General features: G+C 35.1%; 1 protein-coding gene across 2 annotated transcripts in view; it reads right to left on the reverse strand.

Annotated features, from left to right (window-relative positions):
* The window catches only part of STRN (striatin), a 144,833-nt gene that overhangs the window by 65,236 nt on the left and 58,173 nt on the right, over positions 1 to 21,424 (reverse strand). For both annotated transcript variants that reach the window (XM_058278391.2, XM_071208769.1), the window contains exons 4-7: positions 14,433 to 14,511; positions 11,475 to 11,642; positions 9,693 to 9,828; positions 2,831 to 2,966 (exon numbers count right to left, since the gene is read on the reverse strand). In XM_058278391.2, the coding sequence (XP_058134374.1) occupies positions 2,831 to 2,966; positions 9,693 to 9,828; positions 11,475 to 11,642; positions 14,433 to 14,511 (519 nt within the window). The remainder of the gene's footprint in view (positions 1 to 2,830; positions 2,967 to 9,692; positions 9,829 to 11,474; positions 11,643 to 14,432; positions 14,512 to 21,424) is intronic.

Here is a 21,424-nt window from a genome sequence, read left to right on the forward strand (position 1 = left end):
TGGAGTATTTATATAATAGTTATATACATAACCAAAATAGATATAATTGCAACTGAGAATCGAGATATCCTTGTCAGTATTTATATTTCATATGCATATCCAATTTTTAAAACTTACTTTATTTCAAAAAAATCATTTTGAAGTGTACATTTTACTAATTTATAATTCATCAGCAGCTTTTGCTCTTAAAGGTATACTACAATCTATATTTAAAGTAGCTGTCTGAATAAAAAGAGATGAAAAATTCATAGTGATAAAAATAACTCCAATGCACACCGTCAACTAATAACTACCTCTAACAGTAACTTTTTGAAAACAAGATTTTTCCATAATATTGCTTAAAGTAACTTTATGTGCTTGAGTTAAAATTCTCAAAAACTGGCAAAAGGATCAATAGTTTATTTCAATTTAATAGAAATTAGAAAGTTTAATGTTAAAATTCCAAATTATCATTAATACTTTAATATGTTTTAATTAAGGCTTCTATAAAACCACATCTACAATGCCATGAATTTGTACTATAATTTACCAATTAGCAAGTTAATGTATTCTAAAATCTTACTGAGAGTGATCAGAAAGCTGCAAACTGCTTTATGCAGATGCAAAATAAGACTCTTGTGTAATGTATTTCAAAATAAAGGCAATAATTTAATCCTCTATATACGTTTACCTCTCACCTCCCACCCCCTTCCCAAAGCATAATCCTTGAGAAGTAAATCTCACATTACCAAATTTTAATATACAATCCTATCTCCTCCATATAAGAACTAAGTTCAAGGTCTCTAACTTCTTAATGGCATATAATATGTAATAAACATTTTCCCAGCTAAAAGTTAAAGATTGATAAGTAATGTTCAATTTAAATATCTGTTAAAAGTTTAGTAAATTACCATATAAGTAATTCCTGTTACTATGAACTATTTAATAAACCTGTGATGGATTATTCAGTTAGCCATATTCATTTCTGGATATGCAGATACTACAGAAGTTACGTACCTAAAATGCAAAATATGCTCTGCACTTTAAAAAAAAAAAAGAGAGACCTCATGCATCTCTTTTACTTCAAAGGAGCAATAAATTCCTTATTCTTTTCTACATAGATCTTAATGTGATCTGATTTTAGATCTGCCAATAAAAAAGCATGAGACTAGCAGTTAATGTGGTAGCCACTAAGTGAATGCCTGGTCAATATGCTGCAAAACTGAATAAAAACAAAGATCTTTTCACTATGGAAAACAAACTTCCTAAAGCTTTCTTGAGGAAATTGTAAAATTTCATTTTATGTAAAATGTACAGGATACAGCAACAAATCAACTTTAAAAACAAAGCTGATAGGGAGAAGATGTAGGTCAAGTAGGTGAGCACATGTTTTCCATATAAGAGGCCCCAAGTTGGAACCCTGGTACCTCCTAAAAAATAAAAACAAAAACAAAAAACAAAGCTGAAATATACTTATAACATAAATATATATTTTTATACTATAAAAAAAGATCACTAGAAGAACAGGGCTGAGTAGTAGGATAAAAATATACGACTGCAAGAAAAAGAGCCTCATCCATTCTTTTAATGCATAAAGCATTCAGAGTTTAAAGAGAACATGTTTTAAGTTGGATCCAGAGGGAAGCCCCAAGGAGAAATGAGCATAGTTACTAATTGTCTAATCTTATCTGTCCCAAATACATAAATACATAGTATAAGTTAAATGACTTCTGAAATTCTTCAACCTAAAGGAAAAAATTTATCTTTTTCTTTACACACACACACACACACACACTCAGAGAATCACTTTGGAAGAATTTATCACAGTCCTACCTTAATGAAAATGATAATGCATTTCCAAATTACTAGAATGACCTATGCTATAAAAGTTTCCCCAAAATACCTGCCTGAACTCGTTTGATTTTTTTAAATATTAAATTCATTTGGAACAATTGAACAAAAAAGAAAATATTCTATCCCTTGTACAAACTGGCAAAACCTGATTAGAATGACTAAAATTTTCTAACTTACATTTCTTTTTGCACAGAAGATGCCAGATATGAGACTTCTAAAATCCTCTATTATGTGCTTATACTCAATTTCCACAAATCTAGATTTATGAGTTCTACTGTCTAGATAGAAAACAGAGAATATTCTGTATATGGATTAAAATTATTTTCAGACTGCATTGCTTACACTAAAACAAAAATGAGGTAACTAATTATGTAACTTTTTAAAAAAACATAAACACCCAAATACGTATTCAAAACCTGGATACAAAAAGGTGGTAGTACTAAAAATGTTCACAGGATTTCAATATTTCAACAATTTAAGAGATTGAGGGAAGCAACTTGGCCCAGTGGTTAGGGCGTCCGTCTGCCACATGGGAGGTCCGCGTTCAAACCCTGGGCCTCCTTGACCAATGTGCAGCTGGCCCATGCACAGTGCTTATGCGTGCAAGGAGTGCCGTGCCACGCAGGGGTGTACCCCGTGTAGGGGGGCCCCACGCGCAAGGAGTGCGCCCCGTAAGGAGAGCCGCCCAGCGCGAAAGAAAGTGCAGCCTACCCAAGAATGGCGCCGCACACACGGAGCTCTGACACAAGATGACACAACAAAAAGAAACACAGATTCCTGTGCCACTGACAATAACAGAAGCAGACAAAGAAGAACACGCAGCAAATAGACACAGAGAACAAACAACTGGGGTGGGGGGGAGGGAGGAGAAATAAAAAAATAAATCTTAAAAAAAAAATAAGAGATTTAAAGTTCTTTTCAACATGTTGCTCTATTGGTTAAAAAAAAAAAAAAAAAGCAATTAACATCTCTAATGTAATCCATCATGCTTCCTTACCCCAGTCTGTTCCATCGCCTGCACTTCTAGATTCAGTGTCTCCTTCATCTGATGTAGTCAAGAAGTCAAACTCCTTTAGAGCTTCTTTTGTATCACGATCTTCACTACTATCAGGCAACACCTTTTTCCTAACAATCTAATGAAAAAACATGCTAAATTAAAATACTAGGATATATTATGAATTTAATTTAAATAAAGGATATGGCATACCAAATTTAATTACTTAAGTTGGAAAACCCAAATGAACTGTTTTTCTCAGAAAGTATACATTTTGTTGTGTTTGGTAAGTATAATACATATGCAACTCAGTGAAAAAGAGATATCAATTTTAAAAGATACATACTATAGATAAGCAATGATTTAAACTTCATTAAATCGTACGATGGCTTGTTTGTTTTAAATAAAGTAACTGAATCATATCCTGCAATTACTGGAATACAAGACATCTATTTACCACATAAATCACAGAGATGAAGTATGCCACTGGCATACTGTATTGTGAGGACCAAAACCAAATCTTACATTTCTTGGACGCAATTTGTGCCATCTGCATACATTCAAATCTAACCAAAAGAAGAGACATTTCTTACACTGCAAAAGATTTTCAGAATATAACCATCATAAATTTTAACGATACCAAGAAAACTACACTCAGAAATACATGCCTAAAGACTTTTAAGATATTGTTAGAAAAAAAAGTTGCCATTATTTCTAATAACCTAACCTTGTATCAATTTTCTCCAATAACTATATATTCAATTTTTTCCCTAAAATTTGAGACAATGTAGATTTACTAGCAAATCTGATAAGAGCTATGTCTCTTTTTTATATACTTAGGAGTATCTATGGAATCCTAAATCCAGTTGGGAGGCCAAAATTTAGCTTAATGCACACATAGGTGATTTTTTAAGACCTATATGCCAAATACACACAAACATACACATGCACTTTATGAATTATCTCCTTTTTGGTCACCTCTATCACCAGGAGCCCAAAGAAATTAAGGTAACTGGTTTGAAGCTTTTTTATACAAAACGGACTTTGTATCTCAACTTCTCCAAACCATTTTAAGCAAAACAATAGCATGACCTCATCAAACTTTATTGCTGGACTATTATGAGGGGTTTAAAATTTTAAAGGTTCAACAGACAGATCAATAGGACAGATCAGAGAGTCCAGAAATAGACTAAAAGAGACAAGAAATACCTGACTTATGTGGCCCTGTTCCCACTTACCAATCACAGCAGTTTTCATCTGAGACCAGATACATCCTCAGAAATCTTTCTCAATGCAACACTCTAAAAAACCACTACCAATAGAAAAGTTAGCACCCTACTGCCTTATATCCTAGTAGATATAAAAACTAAATAGGAAACATAAAGAATTACTCGGATGCCAGAAAAAGTGCTTAAGTATTTGGTACATTTAAGATCTATTTTTATGTTTACAGCTTTCCTAATCTATCATCTAGCTGATCTATTTACAAACAAAAATAGCAAGCTCAATGTGGTAGATTGTGCATGGAAATTCCATACTAGATGTGTATTCTTTTCTAAGTACTCATAAACTATGAGTAATTTTCCCTAGGCAGCCAGACCAAGGCAGAAACACTTTTACCAATAATAAAACTTGATTCTGATCATTCCACATAAAGAATATTGTCTTTTACCCTAAAAGCTTGATCTTTCCCCTTCCCTGATCCTGATGGGACCCCCAACTATAATACGGAGGGACTATAATGAGTATCTTATAGATAGATGTGATGGTTAGGCTAATGTGTCAATGCAGCCAAGTAATGGTGCCCAGTTGTTTGGTTAAACAAGCACTGGGTTAACTGTAATACAAGGGCATTTCATGGACTTTAATCATCAGTGAGTTGATTGCATAGATAGTTGGTTACATCTACAATCAACTGAGGAGCCTGCCATCAGCATTGAGGGATGTCTCATCTAAATAGCTGAAAGCCTTAAAAGGGGAAGTAATTTCAGCATTCAGAGAGAATTCTCATTTCTACTTCAGACAGCCAGCATCTCCTGGGGGAACTAAGGGCCTTCATGGGAGGCCCTGGTTTGCAGCTTGCCCAATGGAATTTGGACTTGTGCATCGCCATGGTCATGTAAGACCATTTTATAAAATCTCATACTATTTACAGATATATTCTTTTGTTCTGTTTCTCTAGAGAACCCTGACTAATAGAGAATCCTATTCTCAATGCCTGACAAAAATGACGGGAAATATTCAGAAGTGTCTGGAACCTCAAATAGAAAGTCTGAATGTATTCTCAACTCTAGTTATTGCTAAGTATGGTGTTCAGTCTCAAAGCCAACTCTTGAGGGAAAAAAATCTTTTTCTAGGTCTCATTTCCTCAATTATAAACTTACAAAGAATGAAGATAAATGGAAAGGCAGCAAAGACATCAGTGCAGTACCTGAACTATAGCCACAGAAAAAAGACCAATAATCATCTCTTTCCTGCTAGTGAATACCAACCAGCAGCTCTTCTTACCATCTTCTCCTTAACATTAAGAAAGGTAAGCTGACTCCTTCCTCCTTTTTTGATGGCAGGATGAATGAGGACAAGATGTAGATATACCCCAGGTGGAAGTTACATCTAAACAAACTCTCTTAGTAGGAAGCAAAATTTGGTGCAGATGGCACTGGGGTAGGAGGGGATTAGTACAAGAATCATCCATGATACCAACTGCTAGTAACCTAAGGGGACCAGCATGACCTTGGTTACTTATTATAATTTGTCAAGCTGATTTCGAGGAAGTATAGAGATAAGGTCTTAAAAACCATCCTATACTATATGCATTTTTTTTCGAGCTAAAATATAAAATTACATTTCTTATGAAATTTGAAGGACTCTAAAGTAGCAAGTCCTATTTCCAACAACAGCTATTATTCATAATAATCGGGAGGGGAGAATAAAGGGATGGAAAGGTAGGTAGGGTAACAACAGCATTAAGAGACAAAACAGACTTTAAGGCAAAAAACTTTATTAAGGATACTAGGTCATAGTTTAAAATAAAAGGAATAATTAACCAGAGAGAATCTGGAGTCTGAACAGACATAACCTCACTCCATAAGCCTTTGTTAACAAGACAACTGTTCTGTTGTTAACAAGCCTAATGACAACCTATTTCCAGGGTGACACTTTGTAAAAATGTAAGATGGATAGATAGTGTGGCAGTTTGATATTATTTATGAATTCCAGGCGGCGGACTTGGCCCAGTGGTTAGGGCATCCATCTACCACACGGAAGGTCCGTGGTTCAAACCCCGGGCCTCCTTGACCCACGTGGAGCTGGCCCATGCGCAGTGCTGATGCACGCAAGGAGTGCCGTGCCACACAGGGGTGTCCCCCGCGTAGGGAGCTCCACGCGCAAGGAGTGCACCCCGTAAGGAGAGCTGCCCAGTGCGAAAGAAAGTGCAGCCTGCCTAAGAATGGAGCCACCCACATGGAGAGCTGACACAAGATGACGCAACAAAAAGAAACACAGATTCCCGTGCCGCTGACAACAACAGAAGCCGACAAAGACGACAATGCAGCAAATAGACACAGAGAACAGACAACCGGGGTGGGGGGGAAGGGGAAATAAATAAATAAATAAATCTTTTTTAAAAAAATTAAAAAAAAAAGATTTCCAAAAAGGGATACTGATTATATTTGTAAACTGATCTGTTCCTCTGGGTATGATACCCCTTTGACTGTATTAAAATCAGAGGTGCCATTTTTACTTTATTAAATCAAGATTAGGGCTTGTATTCAACCATAACATTAGGACTACTCAGTTTGAGTCCCCACCCCCTTTGTCAGCTATATAAATGGACAGTCCCTCAGGAAAACCACACAATAAGGTACACACAGAAGAAGAAAAGAGAGAGCACTACAGACATGGAAGAGTAATGAACTCTGATCCTGCAGCCCAAGAAGAGAGACGAGCCTGATAGTTTACAGCTGATCTTGTGAAGAACCCTGAGCAGCTGAGCCTGTAAAGAAATGAGCCTTCCAGCCTACAGCTGAGGTCAGAAGTTGCAGATCATGGTCTACTAAGTATGATCCCATTTTAAATAAATAAACTACTGTATTTTTTAAGTTTAGGTATAAAAGAAAAATGAACTGTAGTTATCAATGGGTAATAGGATTACTGAATTGGAAGGGGTGTTGTTTGTTATAATGAATTTGTACTACTTTTCTTCCTTATATTTAAGGTCTCACTCCATTCCTAACAATGAGCTTATATAAACTTAGAAAATAAGACAAACACAAAGTAATGAGTGCACGGAGTGTCAAGGAAATTAGAAAGAAGGGTAGATGGTCACTTTGAAAACCACTTAGAAAAAGCTAAACACAAAGGGGATGGGATTCTTTTCAGTACGATTAAAACAAGTTAGTGATTCTTTACTCCATTACTTTTCCCCTCCTGAAGACAGAATGTGGAGACTAGATGTTCCTGTGAAGTCATCCTTCATATAATTTGAAATTATTCACTTTTCACATGAAGATCAATATTACACTTAAATGACAATGATTATGCTGATAAAGAAAAATAAGGTAAAGAGAAGCAAGTGCCAGGAAGAAAGGAACCTTGAATCCAGAGAGAAGCAAGACTCCAGAAGGGAGGAACCCAGGAAGCCTGAACCCTCACAGACGGTGGCAGCCATCATGCTCTAACACGTGAAAATTGACTTTGGTGTGGGAAGTAACTTATGCTTTATGGCCTGGTATTTATAAGCTCCTACCTCAAAAAAATACCCTTTATGAAAACCAACCAATTTCTTGTTATTTTGCATCAGCACCCCTTTGGCTGACTAATATAGACAGTGACTGTGACAAAAGGGAAGGAGAAGCAAAGGTCGAAAATAACCCAGAATGTAACCCAAAGAACAATCACAGGCCAACAGAAGGCAAATAGGAAAGGTTAAGAATATGTGGCTTTCAGGATAATCAACACTGTAACCATTGTACACAACCAGCAGTTACTACAAGCCTTAGGTTTTTGTACTTTTAAAGTCTCTATTGAACTATTTTAAGAAAAGAAATAAAATATCACTTAAAAAATCTGTTTTACTTAACATTTTTACAGGATAATATTATGCCATTCTCTCTCTCTCTCTATTTATATATAGTGTAATCAATGTTCTAAGTCATGCATATTCGTTGCTGCAGCTACATTTTTAAAGTCCTTTTCTCATGTAGCTATTAGACTGCAGCTGTGGGGAAAAAATGAAATATGGTGTAAAAATTGCAAAATTGTTATAATAAAATCAATTATCTGTTTAGACATTTTTTTCCTGAAGAACTGAAAGTATTTTTGAGTCCAGTGTTTGAATGGGTTTAAATGTGTTTATATTAGCTATGCCTTCATTGCTTGGTCACAGAATTGCTGTGACCCGTACTAATTAGAAGCAGTATGTTTTTTAATTTGACTATCTGAGAAGAAACCCATTTATGGTTAGGAATTATAGTAAGACCATACCTAGCAGTGATAATTACAATCAGTTAGAGATTTTTTAAAGATATTTAACTGATGTAATACTTAAACTTAAAGCATCATAATTAGAATTGTTATTTACCACAAAGCAATGAAAAGTATTATGACAAGAAAATATCTCAATGCAATCATTCCACAGAATTCACAAGTCAGTACACAAGCATTTCCAAATGATTAGGACAGATAAAAAGACAGAGGCTATTACTACTTCTTAGGAAAGAAAAACGAACATTTGTTGACATGTGAAATTGAAATAATTTTCTTGGCAGGACTATATCAGCAGAGCAGTTTGGAACAGTGGCCCAGTAGTGTGTGTGAGTGTGTGTGTGTGTGTGTGTATTTCCAATAGTACATTGGCACTATTAATATGAGAGCCTGTGATGTAGCTCAGGAAGCAGAGGGCACAAAGAACAGAACTTACTTTCAGAAATGACTTTACAAAATCACTTTCATATATAGTGTCTCATTTGTTCCTCACAAAATCCTCTAGGAATAAGATGGGCATTTATTATAATGCTTATTTTACAAACTAAAAACCAAAGACTGAACCATTAAAAAGGACAGACAATTCATGGCAGAAAAAGGGCTTAAACCCAAGGTTTCTAACTCTAGATCCAGTATGCTTTACAATGTTATAACCTTACTTTCCTTCTCTTAATTTTTTTTTTTCTTCTCTTGTTAAGTAAACACGAAAACAGGATAAAGCAAAGCAGGCTCTTTACTTTTAAAAGGAAGAGGAGAAGAAAATGGAGAAGAAACAGAAACAGGAAGAAGAAAGGAATAGGGAAGAAGGGAAAAGGGAGAAGAAGCAATCTAGAGACACCTCTTCGTCCAGGAAACTACCATGAGAAAGTCAATAAACTTATAAGGATCTGAACAAAACTACAGAAGAATCTTAAACAACACTGAAGAAATCTACTGGAAGAATTCTGAAAGTGGGGGATGCTTGCAGAATTTGTCTACCAAAGCAACCCTGACAGGAGAGACAAAGATTGCATCAATTAGGTTTGATGCCGGTCACCGTCAGGCACCAGGATGTGTCTGTCAGTTCTATTGTCTAATAGAAACCAATAACACTGCATTGTTATAACACATGACATTTACATATTCACCAGCCCTATAGAAAGAAATGATGTCATGTTTATTAATGAATTAACAAAAAGTTGAAGAGTAAGAACTTTCAAGACTAAACTGCTCTACTGAAAATATTCTTGAATATGAAATAAATACTAAAAATGTCTTTAGATTAAGGCCCCCAAATTCATTTTAAAAATGTTAAGGGTTTAGGTTGAAGGACATGGATTATTTTAAAAGTATGCATTCTCTTAACTAAAAATATTTACTTTATCTCAGTTACTCAACTCACCGTTGAAGTATCAATGATGCTTTTCTCTTTTCCATCAACATTATCATCATCATCTTCATCACTGAAATCTGCAGCTGCACTTTCAAGAAATTTGAAATTATCCAGCACAGAGGCAGAATCTGTTAACTCGGATTTTCTGGTTTAAAACACGCATATCATGCTAAGTTAATGTTTTCTTTTTTACTTCAACATAAGGCTTTATACATTGATACACTGTGTTAATTTCTGTCTATATTGAGATCAAATTAAATTATGATGCACTGATTCTTAGCCATTCCATTTCCATGGACTTAATTGGAAAAGGAACTGGCTACTATTTTAAAAGTATTTTGCAATCACATCTATTTAGATTAGTGGTAATCTAATGTAAAGAACCCCTGCCCCCTTTCTGACTCATTATTTTGATCCTTAAAGTCACACAATGTATTTCTTTTTAAAAACTATTTTTCTTATTATCTCTGCTTCTATTTTTCTTTGTATGTCTCTGCTCTCCAACTCTTCCTCTGACCTCTTATGTTTTCAAAGATCTAAGACTTAAATTTAGTTCCCTGGAAATAAATTTAATAAATAGCCCCTAATGGCCAGATGTCTCCAATTCACTAGGAAATTTTTTAGATAAGAAGGTATTTTCCTGAAAAAACTTAGCCACAACTATGGGCAGATAAAACATAAATTTCAAATCTGCTGAAAGCTATGCTTTTGTTTTTTTCCCCTCTGTTGTCCACCCTTACCTATATCGGAAAGATTCTGAAAGTTACCCTTCTCAATTTCAAAAGCCAGGTCAAGGCCATACATAGGACAACTAGGGTAGTCTTTTCTGAAGTTCTTCATGATGACTTAAGTTAACCCCTCAAGATAAAAATACAACCAAGAATGATATCCAGCATGTCATCTAGTCTACACAAAAAAATAAATGACATCTTACATTTATAAAAACAAGTTAATATATTCTTATTAATAAGTTCAGTAAGGATCCAATGAGATTTTGTCTATAAAAGTCCTATTTCTGAACCTTTACCTAATTTCTGTAACTTATGTTTGAAGTAACAGGAAACATGTTCTTATTGGAAAATTTATAGATTTTAATTAACACCATTCTTCTAGCCTAGACATGTTCAAATAATAGAGCATCAGACTTAGGCTGTCACGGAATTTTTGACTTTTTATTTAAGAATCATGATGATTATTTTTCAGTAAAGAATCTCTCCATAAACTGTTTACATTCATATTAAGTGGTATTATATATAACTGTATGATATAGCAACCAAAAATCAAACTAGAGATTTCAAAGTTATTAAATAACTTTTTGCTTATTCTATAAAATAAAAATATATACTTAAGAGATCAGTTACACAATTATTAGATTAAGAAAAGTGGTTAAAGAAAGTTTTTCGTCTAAAAAATCTGAGATAATTATATGATTTCTAAGTCACCAACAGTGAAATGTCATTCTTATAGATCTGGGTTGAATTTCTAAATAAAATCTTTCATGAAGTTCTAATAGTAAGTGACTAAGCTTCAAGATATTAAAGTGCATGTTAAATACATAAGTTTCAAGCAAATAAATAACCCAGGTAAAAAAATATATTGTTGAATTTAAATAATCATATATAAATAACTTTAATTCTTATGCATCATGCCTTCCAATCAAATGAGATTTTAAAATTTTATTAAACTACTATAATTAAATTATTTCTCTATCACTATCTAAAAGCGGAAGTTATCAACCAAAAATATTTAATGAAAACTAAAATTAAAACACTTTCCAGACAAAATACTTACCCAATCATTGCTGTCTCTTTAATTTCAGCCTCTGTGCCATTTATAATTGATTCCTGATTTCTGTCAACTTCCCTGTCAGTGACATCACTTGAAAAGCCCAACAAAGCTCGTACTCGTTTAGATTTCACATCTAGAATAGTGTCCGTGTAACCCACCTCCTGTAGATACCTGCATTAAGAGGCTCCTTAGAATTCAGTCATACCAGAATCAGTATTCTGTAATTTAACATGTAAATGAAAACATTTCTTTAAATTCATTGCCTGCATAAGACTTAACAGTACAGTACTATGCTAATACGACAAGCTAATAAATAATCTTCCAGCTGCAAACGGGGCTGTCTCTTGCAGTACCAGTCTCTAGAGTCACTGAGAAAAAATCAAAGAACTATACAATACACCATTCATTACTTTAATCATAAAAGGAAGTTGTTCCTTAATATACCTAATAGCATATTCTTTCTTCTAGGCAGAAGTGGAGGAAGCTCACTTCTAGGCTCTACTGAATTCCTGTTTTATACTAGTAGGTCGGCAGTGTTTTGTTTTTGTTTTTCACATTTCTGATGTAAAATATAATTGGATCAACTGCGATCTAGGGAGAATGTTTCAGGCAGATATGATTTCCTTCGTGACATACAAAATAGTATTTTCCCAAGAATCATATCTACAGAGGGAAGTTTCAATCCTGAGACAACTCTAAAATTTAAATAGAACACAAATTAAAATAGTGAGATGTGATGTGTATGAAAGAGTATGTATGTGCTCATGCACACATATGTATGTGTGTTGCAGAGAAGCGGCAGCCTAAAGGAAAGAGTATAAGCTTTGTAATAAGAGTTAGCTCTGTGTCCAAAAGCTCATTCTGCCACTTTGTTGGCCATGGAACTTTAATTTCCTGAACTTCATTTTTCTTTCCCCTACAAAAGGTACACCCAGGATATGTCTGGTATATATAGAAGGCACTCCATATCTACTAACACTCAAAGGAAACCAAATGTGGCAGTGGCACAAATGTGAAAAAAAGGCAAATGCCATTAACAAAGGTGACAGACAAATGTTAGGCATTCAATCTACCAAGGAAAGAAGAAAACAAACATGGGTAAGATAACCCAACTAAGTTCAGTTTATTTCAAGATTTTAATAGTTATTGTAGCCCAAAGAGATAACTCACAAATATATGTCATCAAAATGGAATATGTGTATCCTAGCAAAACAAGTTACTCACTTTTCAATTCCCTCCAAAATTTTTATTAAAAACTGGGTAATAAATTTTCTACTTTCCTGAATTTAAACACTTAATAGATAAGTGTTATGTTTTTCTATCTTCAGTAAATAATATTTGATAGATTTCTCCATTTGGCAACAAAATCACATTATAAATATATTTTTAAAACTGCTCTTTCCATACAATCTAAATGACTGGTAAAATGTCACCTTTCCTCTTTCAGAAGAAAGTTATGGATCTTTAAGTTATTGAAAATATTAGAGAGCCTGATATAACCACTTCTCAGGAAAAAAAGATCATCACATTAGAACACTTACCTATTAAAGGAAATGCAAAATCATATTTAAGACCAAAGCAAGGGCATTAAAGAAAACCTACTTATTATATATTAGTAAAGTTCCATTTTCTTCACATTTTTTAAGATAAAAAATAGAGTTGAGGGGAGCAGATGTAGCTCAGTGGTTGAGCACCTGCCTCCTATGCATGAGGTCCCAGGTTCAATTCCCAATACCTCCTGGGGAAAAATAAATTTTTTTTTTCCCCCTTCCCATGCTCAAAATAAATGGCTACCATGCACCCACCTTCCCACTTTGGAGACCATAGGTTTAGAATATTCACAAGCAACCCCCTGCCCAAAACAGGTAGCAAATTTTGTCTTACTAAAGCACAAATCTGAATCCCATTTCAAAGATGATATGCAAGAGCCAGATATAAGCTGGTGAGAGGGTCTAGTCTATCACTTGGCATATGAAGCTCAATCCAGTTTTGTTTCTCTCTGTAGTCTCAAATATACATGTTATAGGAGAAAGGACACATAGTGCAGTATTTACAAACTTGGAGAAATCAAGAAATTAAATTTATTTAATATAGAACATTGAAAAACATGAAATAATATGTAAACATTGATTGGGATTATCATGCATATTCATGTATAAAACGCAAAAAAAAGAACAACTTTAAGGGTAGAGGATTCTTTTAACTATAAATTTAAGTGTATAATAAAATTTAGAAGTTTTAAAAATTTACTCTTGATGAAAACAAAATATGGGGAAAAACAAAAAACAAAAAAAAAATATGAAAAGAGAATTTATTCTGGAAAACTCTTATTAATATTTAATGAAAAAAATATTCCACTACAGAGGGGAAATGTTTAATATAAAAAAGGAAGAGTAATTCAATTTAAATTTCTGGGAAGCAGATTTGGCCCAATGTATAGGGCATCCATCTACCACATGAGAGGTCCAAGGTTCAAACCCAGGGCCTCCTGACCCATGTGATGAGCTGGCCCATGCGCAGTGCTAATGTGCGCAAGGAGTGCTGTGCCATGCAGGGGTGTTCTCCGCGTAGGAGAGCCCCACACGCAAGGAGTGCACCCCATACGGAGAGCCGCCCAGCGTGAAAAAAGCGCAGCCTACCCAGGAATGGTGCTGCACATATGGAGAGCTGACGCAGCAAGATGACACAACAAAAAGAGACACAGATTTCCAGTGCCGCTGAGAAGAATAGAAGCGGACACAGCAAATGGACACAGAAAGCAGACAACTGGGGGGGGGGGGGGGCGGGGGAGAGAAGGGGGAAGGGGAGAGAAATAAATAAAAAATAAATCTTTAAAAAAAAAATTTCTCACAATAGCAGTATAGTAATATAAGAAACAAAATTATCCTATTGAGTTGGAAATAAATAATCTCACAATATTTTTCTCCTCTATCAATTTATGTTTGAATTTGGGATACTTACTGTCTGAGTAGCTGTCGACCTTGCTTCCACATTAGCTGGCTGTTTTGTTGTGGCTGCACCTCTGTTTCATTACCTTCATCTGGAAAACATTAAATCATAATAAAACGGACTTATCACTCATTTTAAACGGCATCTCGTTTTGTATGTCCAATAAAAATTTATAAGATTAAGAATATGCAAAACTACAACTCTAAGGTACGTTTTAGGATACTGCATATTCTCTTTTTCACTCTAATTTCCATTAAAAAAAAAACTAACTTAAAATTAATTATTGCGGCTGGATTCTCCTCAGAGTAGAGGAACTAAAATAAAGACATATTTCCCCTATCTTTAGCTAGCCTAAGAATTTTCTTCCAGGACAAAAATTTAACCTAATAAAGTCACACAATGAGAACCAAATAAAAGTACTATATTGTACTACATCAGAGCTAAAACAAAATACCCAAAAGGATGGCAGAAAAGACACTTCCATCAAGAGCAGATAAATAAGAAATAATCTCAATCCAAATTCCATGACTAGCAATTAGATGAAGATCTAAAGTATTCTTTTGAATGCATTCTTTGAATAGCAGTTTCTTTAGCCTTTTAAATTTTAAATTTATCACTTGGTAGAAGCCGAACCTTTTCAAAAATTTGGTAAAATAATGAGACTTCTTCAGGATAAATATGGACAAAAAGATTTCCAAATTACACTGTGGTTCAATCTTAACAATGCAAAAAAGTTCACATTTTTCATCAACCTTTGCTCAAGCTATAAGAACCTGCTGATCTTTCTAAGATCTTATTCAAGCAGAGGTATAAGGAAGAATGGAAAAATGTTATTTTTGATATGTGATATTTAGTATTTGCTGCATGCCTACTATGTTCAAAATACCGTTAAACATATACATTATCTCTTTTAATCCTTTCAACTTCAAAAGATAGGTGTTATTTCTACTCCCATTTTAAAGATGATAAAGTTGAGTTTTAGAGGTTAACTTCTATGTTTCCTAGGTTAGAAACACAGCTGTAAGAACTGAAATCTTATCTGTTTGATACCAGACTCCAAGCCCTCAAACTAATATTTTCTTCTACATGCTATAATACATTTGTAAGAACTATCAGAAATAAGTAAATAAAAATGGGAAAAAGATCTTGTATTTTCATTTTCCTCTTAAAACAACTTGGCCAAGCTCTGTTATAAATCAAAGAGTTAGTAGTAGAGTTGATTTGGTAGGTAGGGGTTAGGAGGAGGGGGTGAGAAAAGGAGGAAAACTGAGTTAACCTAAAACGGGGCATTACTTTGGGATGACTTCTTAAATAAAGGCAAAAAACAGTGTCCCACTGCTAAAGAAAAACAAATTCAGGAACTGTGTACATGACATAGCATGTTCCATAGGATGCCCCTTTCTATGACAATTGAGTAACCTGTACTTGCCAAATAAAAATATCTATACTGGCAATTTTAAAAAACTTAAAAATTTCAAATATGAAAAGCATGGTGAGGTCATCTAATTTAAGTTTCATCACAATAGGCCAAAATCCTTTCTAAACCATCCTTAGATATCCTCAACTGCGTCTTACATACTTTGGCAGCTACTGATGTTACAAAAGTGTGGTAAATCCATAAAATAGTATATCACTCAGCAAGGAAGAACAGTGAAGTACTGATATACACAACATAAATGAATCTCAAATGCATTAGAGTAAGTGACAGAAGCAAGAGGCTCACTCTGTGTGGTGTTCTGTAATTCCCACAACTTTCTAGAAAAGGCAATACTATAGGGACAGAAAACAGATCAGTGGTTGTAAGGGGATAAGAGTGAGGAGGGATGGGCTGGCTACAAAGGATAGTAGTTAAAAGACTGTGTTTGAGAAAACACAAAAACGATGAATTTTACTTAATGAAAATTAATGAAAAATAGAATTTTTAAAAACGAAAATCAAATAAGAATACACCTCAACCTCTTTTAAAAAGCATTTCTTATATTGAGATGAAATATGACTCCCTGAGTGTTGAAGTTTAAGGCTAAAAAAAGGAGAAAATCTCTTTTAATGTCTTTTGCATAGATCAGTTTAACTTTCCCCACACTTCCTTACCAGGCTAAACTCAATTCTTTCAAAAGTCATCAGCCATCAGTTTCATTATTACTACATCAAGTTGAAAAAGTGACATTATACAAAAATAAGAATCTTAAAGAAGATAAAAGTTTAATTTCTTAGTAATATTAAAAGTATTTGAAGACAACTATGGGAAGATGGCGCAGGAGGAAACTTCAGGAATCAGTCCCTCCATCGAAACTATTGAACTGGCAAGAACTGTAGGAATCAACTATTTTGAAACTGTAGAGTTTAGTAGAACATTGTGCAGCATCTAGAGAAGAGCTGAGGAAGAGGTTGATAACTATTGTAAATATCAGTGAATTTCACCATCCATGCAGTGGCCACCATTCCTCTCCCCTAACTGCATGGCATGCAGCCAACAGTTTTGGTATAGGTTGCTGGTGCCCACGTAGGCTATAAGAAACACAGTCCTGTAAATCTGTGGGTGTATCTGATTGTTGATCACTGCTTGGGACAAGCTACTTCAGATTGCTTGGGGACTGGCTTGAGAGTCCTGATTGTTTCAACCCTCCTCAGGCCAAAGTGCTTGAGGAGACTTAAAGAGGCAATACCTCTTTTCACTTTCCATTCCCCATTCAGGAGCAAAATAATTTGGGAAAGTGAAAAATTGACGGCTGGGGAAGTGGCTGTGGCTCAATCAGTTGGGCTCCTGTCTACCATATGGAAGGCCCTGGGTTCGCACCCTAGGGCCTCCTTGTTAAGGCAGGCTTTGCCTGCATGCCGCAGAGCGCCACCCAGCCCATTATACACTGCAGAGCGCTGCCCGACCTGCAGGCGCCATGGAGAGCTGACTCAGCAACGCAACAAAAAAGGGAGACAAGCAAAAACACAGAAGAGTGCGCAACAAATGGACACAGAGAGCAGACAGCAAGCAAACCGCAAGCAGGGAGGGGAAAGAAAATAAATAATAAAATACAGGCACAGAAGAACGCACATTCAATGGACACAGAGAGCAGATAGCACGCAAAAAGTCACAAGGGGGCAGGATAAAAAAAAAATTGATGGCTGAAGCCCTCCAAGAAGACACTAGCAATCCCAGGGAAGTGGGAAAACTAGATGACAATATAATACTCAGAATGCCTACTTCTCAACAAAAAATTAAAAAACACACAAAGAAACAGAAAAGTATGTCCCATTCAAAGGAAAAAAAGAATTTACCATAAACCATCCCTAAGGAATAATATACATTTTAACTATCAGTCAAGTACTTTACATCACCTGTCTTGAATATGCTCAATAAGCTAAACTAAGAAAATGTCTAAACAAAATAGAGACAGACAAATTTGGGGGCAGCAAAGAACAGTAATTGAAATGAAAAACTCATTGGATGAACTCAACAACAGATTTCAATAGACAAGAGAGGATCAGCAAACTTGAAGACAAGAGAATTGAAATTATCCAGTGTAAGGAACAGAAAGAAAAAATAATGAAGAAAAATGAACAGAGCCTGAGGAACCTTTGAGACACTATCAAGCATATGAACATATGGAGTCCCAGAAGGACAAGAGGGAGAAAGGGGAAGAAAGAGATTTGAAGAAACAATGGCCAAAAACTTCCTAAATCTGATGGAAAAAATGAATACATCCAAAAAGTTCAATAAACTACAAGCAGAAGAGAATTTAAGATATCTACACTAAGACATATCATAGCAAAAGTATCAAAATGTAAAGACAAAGGAGAGGATTTTTGAAAATAGCAAAAGAGAAAAAACTTATCACACACAAAGGATCCCTAATAAGATTAACAGTAGATTTCTTTTCAGAAACTATAGAGGCCGGTACTCAGTAATATACATAAAGTTTTTAAAGAAAAATCTGTCAATCAAGAGTTCTGTATCTGACAGGATTATCTTTCAAAAATGAAGGAAAAAATAAGACATTTACAAATAAACAAAAGCTCAAAGAGTTCATTACCAGAAGACACACTCTACAAGAAATGCAAAAGGAAGTCCTTCAGACTAAAATAAAAGGACACTAGACAATAACTTGAAGCCTTATGATGAAATAAAAAAAACTGATAAAGGTAACCATATAGGTATGTGACAGTTTGAGACTGTAGGTACACCAGGAAAATCATGTTCTTAAAGCTGGTCCATTTCTGTGGCATGAACCTGCTGGGGTGGGACCTTTTGATTAGGTTACTTCAGTTAAGGTGTGGCTTAGGGTGGGTCTTAATTCTCTTACCGGAGTCATTTATAAATGATAAGAACATGGAGAGACACAAATAAAAACCAAAGAATCAGAGAGAAAGTTACACAAGCAGGAAGTTGAAAGTGACAAAACCCAGAGAAGGGAGAGATAAACAGACGCAGCCATGTGCCTTGTCATGTGACAAAGGAGTCCAGGATTGCTGCCACCCAGTCTTCAGCAAGAAAGCGTAGCCTGATGATGCCTTGATATGTATATTTTTCTCAGCCTTGGAACTGTAAACATCTAAGCCAATAAATCCCCACTGTAAACAGTCAACCCATTATGGTACATTGCTTTTAGCAACCTAGCAGACTAAAACAAGGTAAATATAAGATTCTGTATTAGTTACTTTTGGTTGACAATTGTTATTCCCACCTATATGACTTAACAGGTAAATGTGTAAAATAATATTTTAAATTTATGTTAATGGGAATACAATGTATTAAGATACCTGAGAAAATAACATGAAGAGGAAGAGACAGAAATATATAGGATTAGAGTTTGTACACTACTGAAACAAGGTTAGTACTGATCGAACCAGGCTGTTAATAAGTATATCCACTGTAATTACAAATGTAACTACTAAGAAAATAAATAATACAGAGAAAGGAAAGAAAGAACTCAAAATGGTAGACTACAAAATAGCGACTAAATTTGTAAAAGGTAGTGATGGAGAAATTGGGGGAAAAAATCATACAGGACATACAGAAAACAAATAGCTAAATGGTAGAAGTAAATGAAGGAAGAAATAGATAATTGTACAATAACATAGAGACTGCCATACATCACTTTAAAATAACTGACAAAACATCTAAACAGAAGATCAATAAGGAAACAAGAGAACATGAACAACACTTCAACCAATTAGACCAATTGGATAATACAGAACATTCCACACAGTAATAGCAGAACACACATTCTTCCAAAGTGTACTTGGAACATTTTCCAGGATATGTAATGTCACAAATTAAATCTTATTAAGTTAAGAAATACTGAAATCAAAGTATCTTCTTGGATCACAATGGAATAAAGCTAGAATTCAATAACAGAAGGAAATTTGAGAACTATACAAATATGTGAAAATTAACATATTATTAAACAATCAATTTAAAAATGTAGTTATTTTTAAAGACATTTTAAGTTAAACATAACAAATATCACTTTTTTTTTTTTTAAAGATTTATTTATTTCTCCCCCACCCACCGCGGTTGTCTGTTCTCTGTGTCTGTTTGCTGCATCTTCTTTGTCTGCTTCTGTTGTCGTCAGCGGCACAGGAATTTGTAGTTTCTTTTGGCTGTATCATCTTGTTGTGTCAGCTCTCCGTGTGGGCGGCACCATTCCTGGGCAGGCTGCACTTTGTTTCACGCTGGGCGGCTTTCCTTACGGGGCGCACTCCTTGCGCGTGGGGCTCCCCTACGTGGAGGACACCCCTGCGTGGCAGGGCACTCCTTGCGCCCATCAGCGCTGCGCATGGGCCAGCTGCACACAGGTCAGGGAGGCCCAGGGTTTGAACCGCGGACCTCCCATGTGGTAGACGGATACCCTAACCACTGGGCCAAGTCCGCCGCCAACAAATATCACTTATGAACACTCTAAGTTATCTATAATAGTTTAGTGATGCAAAACTAATAAAAACATTCAATCTCCAAGTATTGCAAATATTTTCAATATACCTGGGCCTGAAAATTGCCACTCTTTTGTGCCTTTGGCTAAAAATTTGTGCAATTTTTAATTCTATAGTCTCAAACTATCAATGTGAGAAAAAGTAAGCCTGGTCTAAATTAAAACAACCTTTAAGGTATATAAAACTACAATAACCCAAAATGGATGTGCAACTATATAGAGAATAAAAACAGGAAGGGAATATAACATTTTTAACAGTGATTATTTCTAGGTGTAGAAACACAGGTGACTTTTAACTTTACTTTGTGGCTTTTCCTGTTCCCTGAATTTTCTAATATAAACATGTATTACCTTTTTTAATCATAAAACTACTTTAAAAAGCATTCACTTTACACCATACACCTGCACACAAATGCAGCTTAAAATATAGCCATAGAACCTTCACCCTCTTATTACCATGTTCCCCACAGCCCTTTGCCATCAGCTAAACATCTCACACACAGACACATGTATTAGTAACTAGGACCAACATATAACATGGCAGATATTCTAGCGGAATCAAGTTCTATTTCTGCAGGATTTAAATAGGAAATCAAGACTATTTCACACAACACCTACAAACCTAGAAGAATATGTACCAATGATTTGGTGCCTCAGTAATGTTTACTGAATTCTTACTAGAAATGCTCATGTTTTGTGTGATACTGAGGGCCATTTAAAAAAAAAAAAAGCAACCATGGGTACATGTGATATACATGTACAAAATCATTTTTGATGATTTACAAAGCTGCTCTGAAAAATCATCAGGGTGCACATGTAGCTCAGTGACTGACTAAGTGCCTGCCTCCCATGTACAAGGTCCCAGGTTCAACCCTAGTTCCTTCTTTAAAAAAAAAATCATCTGACTGATTTTACTTTCTGCAGGTAAAACAAGGAAAAAGTTTAGTTTCTCAGTTCTCTTTGATATCTAGGGGAAAAAAATACACTACAAGTTTTCATAAATAAGACAAAAACATATCAAAAAAGGAGCAGCTGTAGCTCAGGTGGTTGAGCACTGCTTCCCATGCATGAGATTCT

This window comes from Dasypus novemcinctus, chromosome 17 (genome assembly GCF_030445035.2).
Source record: "Dasypus novemcinctus isolate mDasNov1 chromosome 17, mDasNov1.1.hap2, whole genome shotgun sequence".
NCBI lineage: Eukaryota > Metazoa > Chordata > Mammalia > Cingulata > Dasypodidae > Dasypus > Dasypus novemcinctus.